Raw genomic sequence first — 12,984 nt, forward strand, 5'->3', positions numbered from 1 at the left:
ACCTTAAACATATGCCCCCCCAATAATTCACCCCTCTACCCTGGGAAAAAGCCTCTGACTATCCACTCTGTCTATGCCTCTCATAATTTTGTAGACCTCTATCAAGTCGCCCCTGAACCTCCGACGTTCCAGTGAGAACAAACCGAGTTTATGCAACCGCTCCTCATAGCTAATGCCCTCCATACCAGGCAACATCCTGATAAATCTCTTCTGAATCCTCTGATCCCGTGTGACTTCACCTTTTGTACCAGTCTGCCTTGAGGGACCTTGTCAAAGGCCTTACTGAAGTCCATATAGACAACATCCACTGCCCTTCCTGCATTAATTATCTTTGTGACCTCCTCGAAAAACTCTATCAAGTTAGTGAACACGACCTCCCCTTCACAAAACTGTGCTGCCTCTCGCTAATACGACCACTTGCTTCCAAATGGGAATAGATCCTGTATCGAAGAATTCTCTCCAGTAATTTCCCTACCACTGACGTAAGGCTCACCGGCCTGTCATTCCCTGGATTATCCTTGCTACCCTTCTTAAACAAAGGAACAACATTGGCTATTTTCCAGTCCTCTGGGCCATCACCTGAAGACAGTGAGGATCCAAAGATTTCTGTCAAGGCCTCAGCAGTTTCCTCTCTTGCCTCCTTCAGTATTCTGGGGTAAATCCCATCAGGCCCTGGGGATTTATCCACCTTAATATTTTTCAAGATGCCTAACACCTCGTCTTTTTGGAGGTTTACCTACACCTGAGGCACTGGAGCGGTTCAAGAAGGCAGCACACCACCACCTTCTTAAGGGCAATGAGGGACGGACAATGCATGTGGCCTCGCCAGCGATGACCACAGCCCATAAAGATGTTTTTTTTTAAATTACAGGCACATAACCTTTTCAATAAGTCTCTTTTTGTGTGTTCAGATGAAACCCCAATTAATGTCTTCCACCTGCCTATAATTAAATGCAATTTTCATACAATTAACAGGGAGTGTGTTTATGAGTGTGAGTGTGTGCATGAATGTGAGTATGTGTGTCTGTGTGAGTGTGAGGCCGGGATTTTTGAGACCCCTCATGGCCGGACCTGCCGTGGAGATTCGGCAGTCCAGCCGAATGTCCATTAATTTTCACCGGCACGTGCAGGTTCGAGACTTTGCCAAAAAGGAGATACAGAGCTTCCCAATAGAGCCAGCTTCCACATTGCTGGAGGAAGTGCTGACGACAGGGAGACTGTTTTACGGGGTTTACGGGGCTATTTTGGAGGAGGAGAAGGCGTCACTAGAAGGGATCAAGGCAAAGTGGGAGGAAGAGTTGGGAGAGGGTATGGAGGAGGGGTTCTGGTGTTGCTCATTCTGGGTGAGTGTGCTGAACACTCAATTTGGCTCTGTTTTGTTACTTAGCTTTGGAGTCGCCAGGTATCATTAAGATACCGCCACAAGTTTCAAGGTCAAGTTCAAAGCAATAAAACCATACACCAATTAGTAAGTTCAAACAAGACACGTTTATTATATTATAGTAATCTACTAATCATGCATATAAACTATAAGACTAGGCTAATCCTACCACTAATAGGCCAAATACTTATCTGGATTAGGGGACTGCCGGATCAGGGAACAACGGCTTCTAGCTTTGTCCTGGATCTGCAGGCTTCCAGTGGTTATGGTCTAAAGGGGTCAGGAGTGTCTATTCCCGTAGCGGCGTTGTGACTTACTTGCTGGCGGCTTCTGTCCAGACCTCTCCTGCACAAGGTTCTTCTGCTGCAACGGCGTTCTGCTGGGAGGGCTAGCTGGTCAAGGAGAGGCTGACAGAGAGAGCGAGCTGGGGTTGGGGTCTCTGTTTTATACTCCTCTCAGGGTCTTGTGCCCACCTGGGCGGACCCTCTATACTCTTGTAATCGATTGGGTCTCTTCCCAATCGATTGTTTTGAATTCCCCAATAACGGGAGAGTTTCTCGATCACTGGGGCGGTTCTTGGGACTCATTGTTTTGGGCTTCTTTGGCGCCAAAACGTCTGGCCTTCCATTGAATGTATCGATTAGTGTTAATTTGTTTCTTTTGTACCTGGGGATCGCCCGGTATCGCCTCATTAATATGCTGACTGTTTCTTTTCATAGCGTTGTCTGGTTTCAGCAACAGCCAACTGGTTTCTGCAGCAGTCCAAATATACAAGCACTCTGCAAGCTGCTTGCCTTTTACAACCTGTCCATTTTCCCTGCATTCCTTGCAATCTTCCATTTTGTGTTTGGGCAGTGGTTACCCCAGGTGGCTACACTGGTGTGAGGTGCTCCTGAGGGTGAACGCCCACACCATGTGTGCGAGGTTGGGGCTGATACAGCTGAGGGTGGTGTTTAGAGCATACCTTACAAGGGCGAGGATGAGCCGGCTCTTTGAGGGGGTAGAGTAGGCTGTATCGCCTGCTGCGAGTAGCTACTGGTTTGCAATCTGGAGTGAGACTGGCGAAGAGCGGAGGGGGGGGAGATGCGCAGCGTGGCTAGGCTGCAGATAGTGAATGGGGGCAGGGGCCCGCCGAAGCTGAGGGTGAGGATCTTGAGGTTGCACTGGAAATCCAGGCCTAATAAGAGTGGCGCGCAGAGGTCGGGCAGGACATAAAGTTTAAATTTCGAATAACTAGCGCCTCGAATTGTGAGCGTAGCGACGGTGCGTCCTTGGATTTGGACTGAGTGGGAGCCCGAAGCGAGGGCGATAGTTTGGCTCACAGGAAAAACAGGAAGCGATCAGCGTCTTACCAGCTCTGGGTGTATAAAGCTCTTGGTGCTCCCGGAGTCAAAGAGGCATGGCGTGCTGTACCCGTTGATCTGGACCTCCGCCATCGAACTTCGTAGGTGCTTGGGGTGGGATTGATCTAGGGTGACCGCGTTGAGATGCGCGCCACGTGATGGGTGCCCGGGGAAGTCATAGTCTTCCGAATGGGCGTCCGGTCGAGTAGATGCCAGTATAAGACCATAAGACCATAAGACATAGGAGTGGAAGTAAGGCCATTCGGCCCATCGAGTCCACTCCGCCATTCAATCATGGCTGATGGGCATTTCAACTCCACCTACCAGCATTCTCCCCGTAGCCCTTAATTCCTCGCGACATCAAGAATTTATCTATCTCTGCCTTGAAGCCATTTAGCGTCCCGGCCTCCACTGCACTCCGCGGCAATGAATTCCACAGGCCCACCACTCTCTGGCTGAAGAAATGTCTCCGCATTTCTGTTCTGAATTTACCCCCTCTAATTCTAAGGCTGTGCCCACGGGTCCTCGTCTCCTCGCCTAACGGAAACAGTTTCTTTGCGTCCACCCTTTCTAAGCCATGTATTATCTTGTAAGTTTCTATTAGATCTCCCCTTAACCTTCTAAACTCCAATGAATACAATCCCAGGATCCTCAGCCGTTCATCATATGTTAGACCCGCCATTCCAGGGATCATCCGTGTGAATCTCCGCTGGACACGCTCCAGTGCCAGTATGTCCTTCCTGAGATGTGGGGCCCAAAACTGGACACAGTACTCCAAATGGGGCCTAACCAGAGCCTTATAAAGGCTCAGTAGCACATCGCTGCTTTTATATTCCAACCCTCTTGAGATAAATGACAACATTGCATTCGCTTTCTTAATCACAGATTCAACCTGCATGTTTACCTTTAGGGAATCCTCGACTAGCACTCCCAGATCCCTTTGTACTTTGGCATTATGAATTTTCTCACCGTTTAGAAAGTAGTCTATGCTTGGATTCTTTTTTCCAAAGTGCAAGACCTCACATTTTCTCACGTTGAATTGCATCAGCCATTTCCTGCACCACTCTCCCAAACTGTCTAGATCCTTCTGCAGCCTCCCCACTTCCTCAGCACTACCTGCCTGACCACCTAACTTCGTATCATCGGCAAACTTCGCTAGAATGCCCCCAGTCCCTTCATCCAGATCATTAATATATATGGTGAACAGCTGTGGCCCCAACACTGAACACTGTGGGACACCGCTGGTCACCGGCTGCCATTCCGAAAAAGAACCTTTTATCCCAACTCTCTGCCTTCTGTCAGACAGCCAATCCTCAACCCATGCCAGTAGCTCACCTCGAACACCATGGGCCCTCACCTTACTCGGCAGCCTCCTGTGTGGCACCTTATCAAAGGCCTTTTGGAAATCCAGATAGACCACATCCACTGGGTTTCCCTGGTCTAACCTACTTGTCACCTCCTCAAAGAATTCTAACAGGTTCGTCAGGCACGACCTCCCCTTACTAAATCCATGTTGACTTGTTCTAATCCGACCCTGCTCTTCCAAGAATTTAGAAATCTCATCCTTAACGATCGATTCTAGAATTTTACCAACAACCGAGGTTAGGCTAATTGGCCTATAATTTTCCATCTTTTGTCTTGATCCTTTCTTGAACAAGGGGGTTACAACAGCGATCTTCCAATCGTCCGGGACTTTCCCTGACTCCAGTGATTTTTGAAAGATCTCAACCAACGCTTCCGCTATTTCTTCAGCCACCTCTCTCAGAACTCTAGGGTGTAGCCCATCGGGGCCAGGAGATTTGTCAATTTTAAGACCTTTTAGCTTTTTTAGCACCATCTCTTTTGTAATGGCAACCATACTCAACTCAGCCCCCTGACCCTCTATAATTTTTGGGATATTACTAATGTCTTCCACTGTGAAGACAGACGCAAATTACTTATTAAGTTCTCCAGCCATTTCCTCGTCTCCCATCACTAGCCTTCCGGAATCAGTTTGAATTGGCCCAATGTCTACTTTGGCCTGTCGTTTGTTTCTTATGTATTGAAAGAAACTTTTACTATCATTTCTTATATTACTGGCTAGCCTGCCTTCATATTTGATCCTCTCCTTCCTTATTTGTCTCTTTGTTAACCTCTGTTTGTTTTTGTAGCCTTCCCAATCTTCTGAATTCCCAGTGCTTTTGGCCACTTTATAGGATCTCTCTTTTTTTTTGATACATTTCCTGACCTCCTTTGTGAGCCATGGCTGTCTAATCCCTCCCCGGATAATCTTTCTTTTCTTGGGGATGAACCTCTGTACAGTGTCCTCAATTATGCATACAAACTCCTGCCATTTTTGCTCTGCTGTCTTCCCCACTAGGGTCTGCTTCCAGTCGATTTTCGCCAGTTCCTCTCTCATGCCCTCGTAATTACCTTTATTTAACTGTCACACCATTACATCCGATTTTGCCTTCTCTCTTTCAAACTGCAGACTGAACTCAACCATATTATGATCGCTGCTTCCTAAGTGTTCCCTTACTTTAAGATCTTTTATAAAGTCTGGTTCATTACATAGCACTAGGTCCAGAATAGCCTGCTCCCTTGTGGGCTCCATGACAAGCTGTTCCAAAAAGCCATCTTGTAAGCATTCCATGAATTCCTTTTCTTTGGATCCACTGGCTACGTTATTTACCCAATCCACCTGCATATTGAAGTCCCCCATGATCACCGTGACCTTACCTTTCTGACATGCCTTTTCTATTTCCCGGTACATGTTGCGCCCCTGGTCCTGACCACTGTTAGTATGTTCTGGCGAGCTTGATGCAGGATCGCTGCGCTGAGTTGCGGGCCACGTGATGAGTGCCCGGGGAAGTCGTAGTCTTCTGATGAGCTATCTGAGCATGGAGATGCAGATGGGGCCCGTGGATCGCACATGGTGAGCGGCGAGGAAGATGGCATCCAAGATGGCGGCCCCCATGAGTCGCACGTGGCCGGCCGCATGGTGGGGGTTTGCCAAGATGGCGGCCCCCATGGATCGCACGTGGCGGGAGGGGGTGGAGTCGGGGCATAGGCCGCAGCGATTTGGGCTCCACGGGCCCGCTGGTGCTGGGAGCGATTATTTCTCTCTACTGGGGAGTTAGAAACTGGGGCCCTTTTCGCGAGGCACACTCTGGCATAGTGGCCTTTCTTCCCGCAGCTGCTGCAGGTCGCGGATCAGGCTGGGCAGTGCTGCCGCGGGTGCAGGCTTTGTCCACAGAAATGGCAGGCTGGGGCAGCTGAGTAGCTGGCTGGAGCAGCTGAGTAACTGGCTGGGGCAGCAGAGTAACTGGCTTTGGCAGCGCGGTAGCTGGGGGGCCTTGCGGCACAGGCTTGGGGGAGTTGTTGGTTGGGAGCCCACGATGAGGTCGCGGGGTCCGCGGGAAACGAGGTGAGGCTGCGGAAGGAGACTTCCATTGTGGTAGCAGCCTCCACAGTAGTGTCTAAGTCTTGGGCCCCCTTTTCCAGCAACCTTTGGCGCACATAGTTTGATCTGAGGCCCACTACAAAAACATCCCGCACAGAAAGCTCCCTATGTTCGGCCACGGTAACGGTCTGTTAGTTACAGTCATTGGAAAGATTGTTAAGTTCCCGTACGAATTCAGCTAGTGTTTCTGTCGGCCGCTGTTGGCGAGTCGTAAACACGTGGCATAAACCTCGTTGATGGGCCTAACGTACATTTTGTCCAATATCGCCAGCGCTATGGTGTAAGAACCGGCCGGGTTTAGCTGCATGGAAATTCTGTAGCTTACCCTCGCATGCAGTAGGCTGAGCTTTTGTTCCTCCGTTGTTTCAGCGGTGCTGGCTTCTGCCAGGTAGGCCTTAAAACATCTCAGCCAGTGGGAGAAAATTTCTTTAGCCTCTGCATCCTGCGGGTCGAGTTCTAGGCGTCCGGGCTTGAGGGCTGCTTCCATGATTTACTTCGACTGTTTTGTAAGTATATTAAATTGATGGAACCATCAATTCTACAGACACGTGCTTGTAGGATTAGAATAGCAGTTTTAATATACTTACAACAGAGCCAGCCTGTTAGCCGTTGAACTTTCGGTGAACTGGCCAGCTGGCTCTGTGGCATGGATCTTTATACAGCAGCTCCAGGGGGAGGAGTTCTGGGCGGAGCCAAGGGGGGAGCCCAGTACAAACTCTCGAGTACTCCCCCTGGTGGTCAGGTAGTGCAACTGCACTTACAATATCGGTACATATATACAATGGGAGCAGAGTGACATTGGTAACTTATAATACCGTGTGAATCTCATTCACCACAGTCAGATTAGTTGATCAGTGGCAAATGGAATTCAATCTGGATAAGTGTGAGGTGATGCACTTGGGCAGGACAAACAAGGCAAGGGAATACATGATAAATGGCAGGACCCTGGGAAGCACCAAGGATCAGAGGGACCTTGGCATGCATGGTCACCGGTCCCTTCAGGTAACAGAGCAGGTGGATACAGTGGTTAATAAGGCATATGGTACTTGCATTTATTAGCCGAGGCACAGAAGTTATGAGCAGTGAGGTTATGTTGGAACTGTATAAAACATTGGTTAGGCCACAGCTAGAGTATTGTGTGCAGTTCTGGAATCCACCTTTCACGAGAGATATGATAGCACTGAAAAGGGTGCGGAGGAGGTTTACCCCAATGCTGCCTGGGCTGGAGAGCTTTAGCTAAGAAGAAATTGGATAAAACTGGATTGTTTTCCTTGGAGCAGAAGAGACAGAGGGAGGACATGATTGAGATATATAAAATTATGAGAGGCATAGACAGGAAAAAATGTTTCCCCTGGGTGGAGAAATCAACAACCAGGGGGCATAGATTTAAGGTAAGGGGCAGGAGGTTTTGAGGGAATGTGAGGGGGAACCTTTTTACTCAGAGTTTGGAACTGGCTGCCTGAACAGCAGCTGGAGGCAGAGATCCTCACAACATTTAAGAAGTATTTAAACTGCATTTGCGATGCCAATACATACAAGGCTGTGGATCAACTGCTGGAAAATGGGATTAGAATAGTTAGGTGGTTGTTTTTGACCGGCGCAGACGCAATGGGCCGAAGTCCCTTTTCTGTGCTGTATATTATGACTCCAGTCACGGTTAAAAAAAACGCTCCCCCCCCTTTCATTCAACTTCCAAGTGAATCTGTTTTAAAAGTTCATGCCTTGGGAAAAAAATTGAAATGAGGCTGACTTTCTGAATTGGTGCTGTTTGCTTCCAGGGTGCAGCACACATGTGCAGTGCTGGAGGTTGCTCAACAGGGGACCTTTGGCCAGGTTCGGGGACACGGTACCCCGGGTCTGCGCTGTCTCTTTAAGAGCCCAGTGAGCGGGTGGGCGGGGCCAGCCCATGGCGGGGGCTGACAGTTGTCATGCGCGGCGCGGTGCATGCTGGGAAACGCCAGCGGGAGAGTCGCCCTCACATCAAGATGGCGGAGCGGGGAGGCCCAGAGCATCGGCGGCGGCTGCAGCAGCGACGACAACAACAAGAGCGAGGCCCGGGTCAGCTGGAGTGCTAGGGACAAGGGCCGCAGAGGAAAAGAGCGTGTGCTGACGCCGCCTTCCCTTCCCCAACTGCTCCGGAGCGACATTAAAATCTCGTTCAGAGAGGGAGAGAAAGGCTGCTCGGTGCGGGGACACACACCCACCTCCCCACACACACACACCCCGTCCGGCCTGGAGAGGAGGGAATCCAGGCTGAAAGGCGACATCCCGCACTCTCGTATGAATTCCGCCAAGGCCAGCTCGGAGTGTGCGCCACCGGAGGCGAACGCAAGGTCGGTGCTACTTAAATCTCAACTCCTTAGGTCGGCCTTAGTCCCCTCCCCCTTCCCCGATGACCAGGACCCGGGGCCTAGTTTGGCTCTGCTTCTTTGAACCCCCTCCCCTTTTTTGGGGGGCTATTCGTCGTATTAGTTGACTCTGCTGCTTGGCACTTTTTAAATGGTTATTTCTTAATTTGATTGCTTGGTTTTATTTTTTTTGTTCTAAATGAGTCATTTATTGCTTTGACGTTAACTTTTTTATGGTCAGTAAAATGTGTTTTCCTTTCCACTCTAACTTTATTTCTAAAATCCTGTGCTGGATCAGAACCCGGGCAGCTGATGCTCGGTTCCTTGCCAAAGGCTGGCAAGAGGCTCCCAGAAGAAGTCTGATTGCTTCTTGGAGGACTGGCAAATGGGGGTTATTTTTTTGCTCCAATGGAAATGGAATTGTTGGAAATGTTCAGCACGCCTGGCTGCATCTGTACACACAGAGCAGAGGTCAGTGATCCTTCATCAGAATTAGTGCAGATCATGGACCTTAAACTTGAGTGTTTTTTTTGCTCTATAGATGCTGTCCGACCTGCTGATTATTTACAGTGTTTTCAGTTTATATTTCAGCATTGGCAGTACTTTGCCCTCTCATATGCTCCATGCATGGCATTTTGATGTCTCAATTTGAAATGAGGAAATATTTATCACTCCATACAATGTATTTTTTTTTGTTAACAAATCCCAATTGTGTGGATAGAAATTGTACATTATTGTAGGTGAATTGGTTGGAGCAAATTTACTGGAAGGTTTGTCATTTTTAAATTTGGAAGTGAAACTAAAAGTTCAAGATATTCTCTTGTGTGCAGAATTGTTTGCGGTACATGTGAGGTTCAAGGCTTTTTGGATGTTGCTGTCTGGATATTGCATATGGCTAGGCTCAAAGAAGAGGAGTTGGTTGCATACTATGAACAGCCAGGTTTGGGGCGGCACGGTGGCGCAGCACTGAGGACCTGGGTTTGATCCTGGCCCTGGATCGTTGTCCGTATGGAGTTTGCACATTCTCCCTGTGTCTACATGGGTCTCACCCACACAACCGAAAGATACGTCACCCTTAATTAGAAAAAAATAATTGGGTTCCTATAAATTTATTTTAAAAAATGAACAACCAGGTTGTGTATCATTGTCTGATAAGGCTGTAGGTTTTAAGTGTATCATACTGAAACCTTGCCTTTCGATGAGCTTTATAAGTGGAGGCAAAAAGTACGAAAGGCAAAGTTTTGCTAAACCTACAAGTTTTGACCACGCACTGACTATTCCCAATTCTGGACACAATACTTTGAAGAAGTATGTGACGACTTTGTATAGGGTACAGGAGCGATGAAGGATTACAGGGAATCTGTACTAGATTGGATGGTGATTAAAATTATGAAGGGTTTAGATAGAAGCTGTTTTCAATGTCTGAAGGTTTGATAATCTGATAAGACATAACTTGATTGCCAAAAGAAACAGTGGTGACATGAGGAAACACTTTTCACAAGAGTGGTTAGGATTTGAAATGCACTCCCTGACAGTTTGTTGGCTTTGAGGTTCAAATTAGCGCTCAAAAGAGAATTGGGTAAATAGTTGAAGAAAAATATAGAGAGAAACAATGTGGGGGTGTGCGATAGTTAACTGGACTTTCTTTGAAATAACTGGTGTGGACTCTGGGCTGAATGGCCTCTTGTGTTGTACTGTTCAATGATTTCAGCTGAAAAGTTGATGAAAAATTCCTGTTTTGAGTATGTTACATAGAATCACCACTTGTAATATGAACTGAAATTGTTTTCCTTTTTTGAAATCATGATTTAATTAAACCGTGACTGCGATAGTGTAAAATACAAATGATATGTCCAGTTCCACCTGTTTGAACCTGGCACTTCAGGCCCTGTACAATACCCTCTGCAAGAGCTCTCAATCTTGTGAAGAAGTGTGATTGAGCTCTTGTAAAGGCCACAGGTGTCTTAATGCTGACCTAAATATCTGATTGCCCCAGATAGCTACAGGATTTACTAAATCAATAATTTTATTAGAAGTTGATTGAGAGCAGGGGTATATTGGTTGGATTTTAATGATCAAACATAGAACAGTACAGCACAGAACAGGCCCTTCAGCCCTCGATGTTGTGCCGAGCAATGATCACCCTACTTAAACCCACGTAACCCGTATACCCGTAACCCAACAATCCCCCCATTAACCTTACACTACGGGCAATTTTAGCATGGCCAATCCACCTAACCCGCACATCTTTGGACTGTGGGAGGAAACCGGAGCACCCGGAGGAAACCCACGCACACACAGGGAGGACGTGCAGACTCCACACAGACAGTGACCCAGCCGGGAATCGAACCTGGGACCCTGGAGCTGTGAAGCATTGATGCTAACCGCCATGCTACCGTGAGGCCCCACATGAATATTGATTTGCATCACTGAAACTACCAAGACGTGCTTGGTGGTGAGAAAGTCTCTGTTTTGCAGGTGTATACCAACAATTAAATAATTATTTCCACAAATTGCTTCTGGAGTTTGTCATTCAAATTTGGACCTGGTGCACTTTGTAGAAAAATCTAATCATCGTCAGGATCTCTCCCTGGAGATGGAGTAATTTCTTTATTTGGAAGCAATAATGGATCAAGGGGTGTTATTTATCTAATTTATTACAAGGAGTAAATCTACCCCAGAATTAGCCATGATGGTTATTCTGTTTGCTTAGAAAATAACTTTGCTATGAATTCTATATTTAGGTTGTAAGTACAGTAGAGTTACTACATTTAGTTAGACGAGTGAGTTTGCACAGTCAAGACCAGAATACCTCAGATCGCTTCTCCAGATGGTGAATTTTGTCCCCCTCCTTGGCTTAGCACCCAGCAGACCAGGAATGTCCCAAATTCTCCCACCCCCAGAAAGTGTGCACATAGATACAAAATTGGATTCTAATAATTGTCTGTGTACACTCAAAGTCACTTCTTTGGCTCACACCTAAGCAATTTATATAAAGTACTAGAGATTGCTGAAGAGAAGAAAATGCGAGCGGTAGGGGGAAAAAGCCCATTGAGAATTGCATTATCTTGTCAATTTTATTAAACATCATTTCAAGTAGTATTGCAACATGTATTCAGGTGATGTACTGGCCATAAACTGAAAACAGCATTCTGCTCATGGCTCTTAATTTGTTAACTACCGGGGCCAGCACGGTGGCCTAGTGGTTAGCACAGCTGCCTCACGGTGCTGAGGTCCCAGGTTCGATCCCGGCTCTGGGTCACTGTCCATGTGGAGTTTTCACATTCTCCCCGTGTCTGCGTGGGTTTCGCCCCCACAACCCAAAAATGTGCAGGCTAGGTGGATTGGCCCCACTAAATTGCCACCTTAATTGGAAAAAATAATTGGGTAATCTAAATTTAAAAAAAAAATAAAAAAATTTGTTAACTACCGTAATACGGTAATTTTTGTTTCACTCTTTTTGCACTGCAAAACATTTATTGCATTGAATGTTCTGTAGTAAAGTTTCAAAAGTAACCGCAGCTTTTAAAATTATTTATAGGTGAGTATACAGCCAGTTCTTGTCACTTTGGGCAAACAGTCTTGATTCATTTTGTTAACTTTGAGTTGACTGTCAAGTGTGGATGCATAACATCCATGAAGAAGGCTACATTGATTTAGATGTAACAACTTTTAGTGAATAAAAGCTTTGAATTAAAGCGATTGAATATTTGTTCATTGTTAACAGAGAATGAACTCTAATGTGCAGGTGGCTTCAATCTCACTAGAATCACATTCTAAGAACACTAAATATGCCAGCATTAAGCATGTTCTTAATCACAGATGCTGCTCAAGGAACTGAAACAATCCACTTAACACCCATAGTATGGGAACATGCAGTTTCTAAGTTTTTTAGTTTAGAGTACCCAATTCTTTTCCCAATTAAGGGGCAATTTAGCGTGGCCAATTCACCTACCCTGCACATCTTTTGGGTTGTGGAAGTGTGAGACCCACGCAGACATGGGGAGAATGTGCGAACATCTCATGGACTGTGGGCCGGGATTGAACTCGGGTCCTTGGCACTGTGAGGCAGCAATGTTAACCACAGCACTGCCCAATGCAGTTTCTCGAGGGTAGAATTTCTACCAGTTTGTCCTGGAATCTGGATGTAGAATTGGATGAACTAGCATTAAATATTATGGAATTTTAAAAATTTGCCATATTTAAAAACCATCGGTACTCATGCTTTCTGCCATCCTTTTTGTTCATCCAAGATTCAGTATTCTGAAATCAGGCTCTGCACATAAACGTGACCATCTCCCTCGGTCAAAACTGGCCAGATCTGCTGCTTGCACTGGTTCTGGAAGGTTCTTCAAATTACATTTGCATTCTTGGGTACACAGGCACATTTAAAATACTACGGTTGGCTCATGGACACCAATTAATCTGTTACATGATTCATATAATTTTAAGTCATTTTCAGTGATTGTT

At 46.6% G+C, this 12,984-nt stretch overlaps 1 protein-coding gene across 1 annotated transcript in view; it reads left to right on the forward strand.

Moving 5' to 3' along the window:
- Positions 1 to 8,108: 8,108 nt before the first annotated feature.
- ube3a (ubiquitin protein ligase E3A) overlaps positions 8,109 to 12,984 on the forward strand; it is a 92,035-nt gene continuing 87,159 nt past the window's right edge. The window contains exon 1 of the mRNA XM_038818844.1: positions 8,109 to 8,499. Coding sequence (XP_038674772.1) covers positions 8,111 to 8,499 — 389 coding nt within the window. The 5' untranslated portion in view covers positions 8,109 to 8,110. The remainder of the gene's footprint in view (positions 8,500 to 12,984) is intronic.

The sequence above is a fragment of the Scyliorhinus canicula genome, chromosome 14 (assembly GCF_902713615.1).
Source record: "Scyliorhinus canicula chromosome 14, sScyCan1.1, whole genome shotgun sequence".
Classification (NCBI taxonomy): domain Eukaryota; kingdom Metazoa; phylum Chordata; class Chondrichthyes; order Carcharhiniformes; family Scyliorhinidae; genus Scyliorhinus; species Scyliorhinus canicula.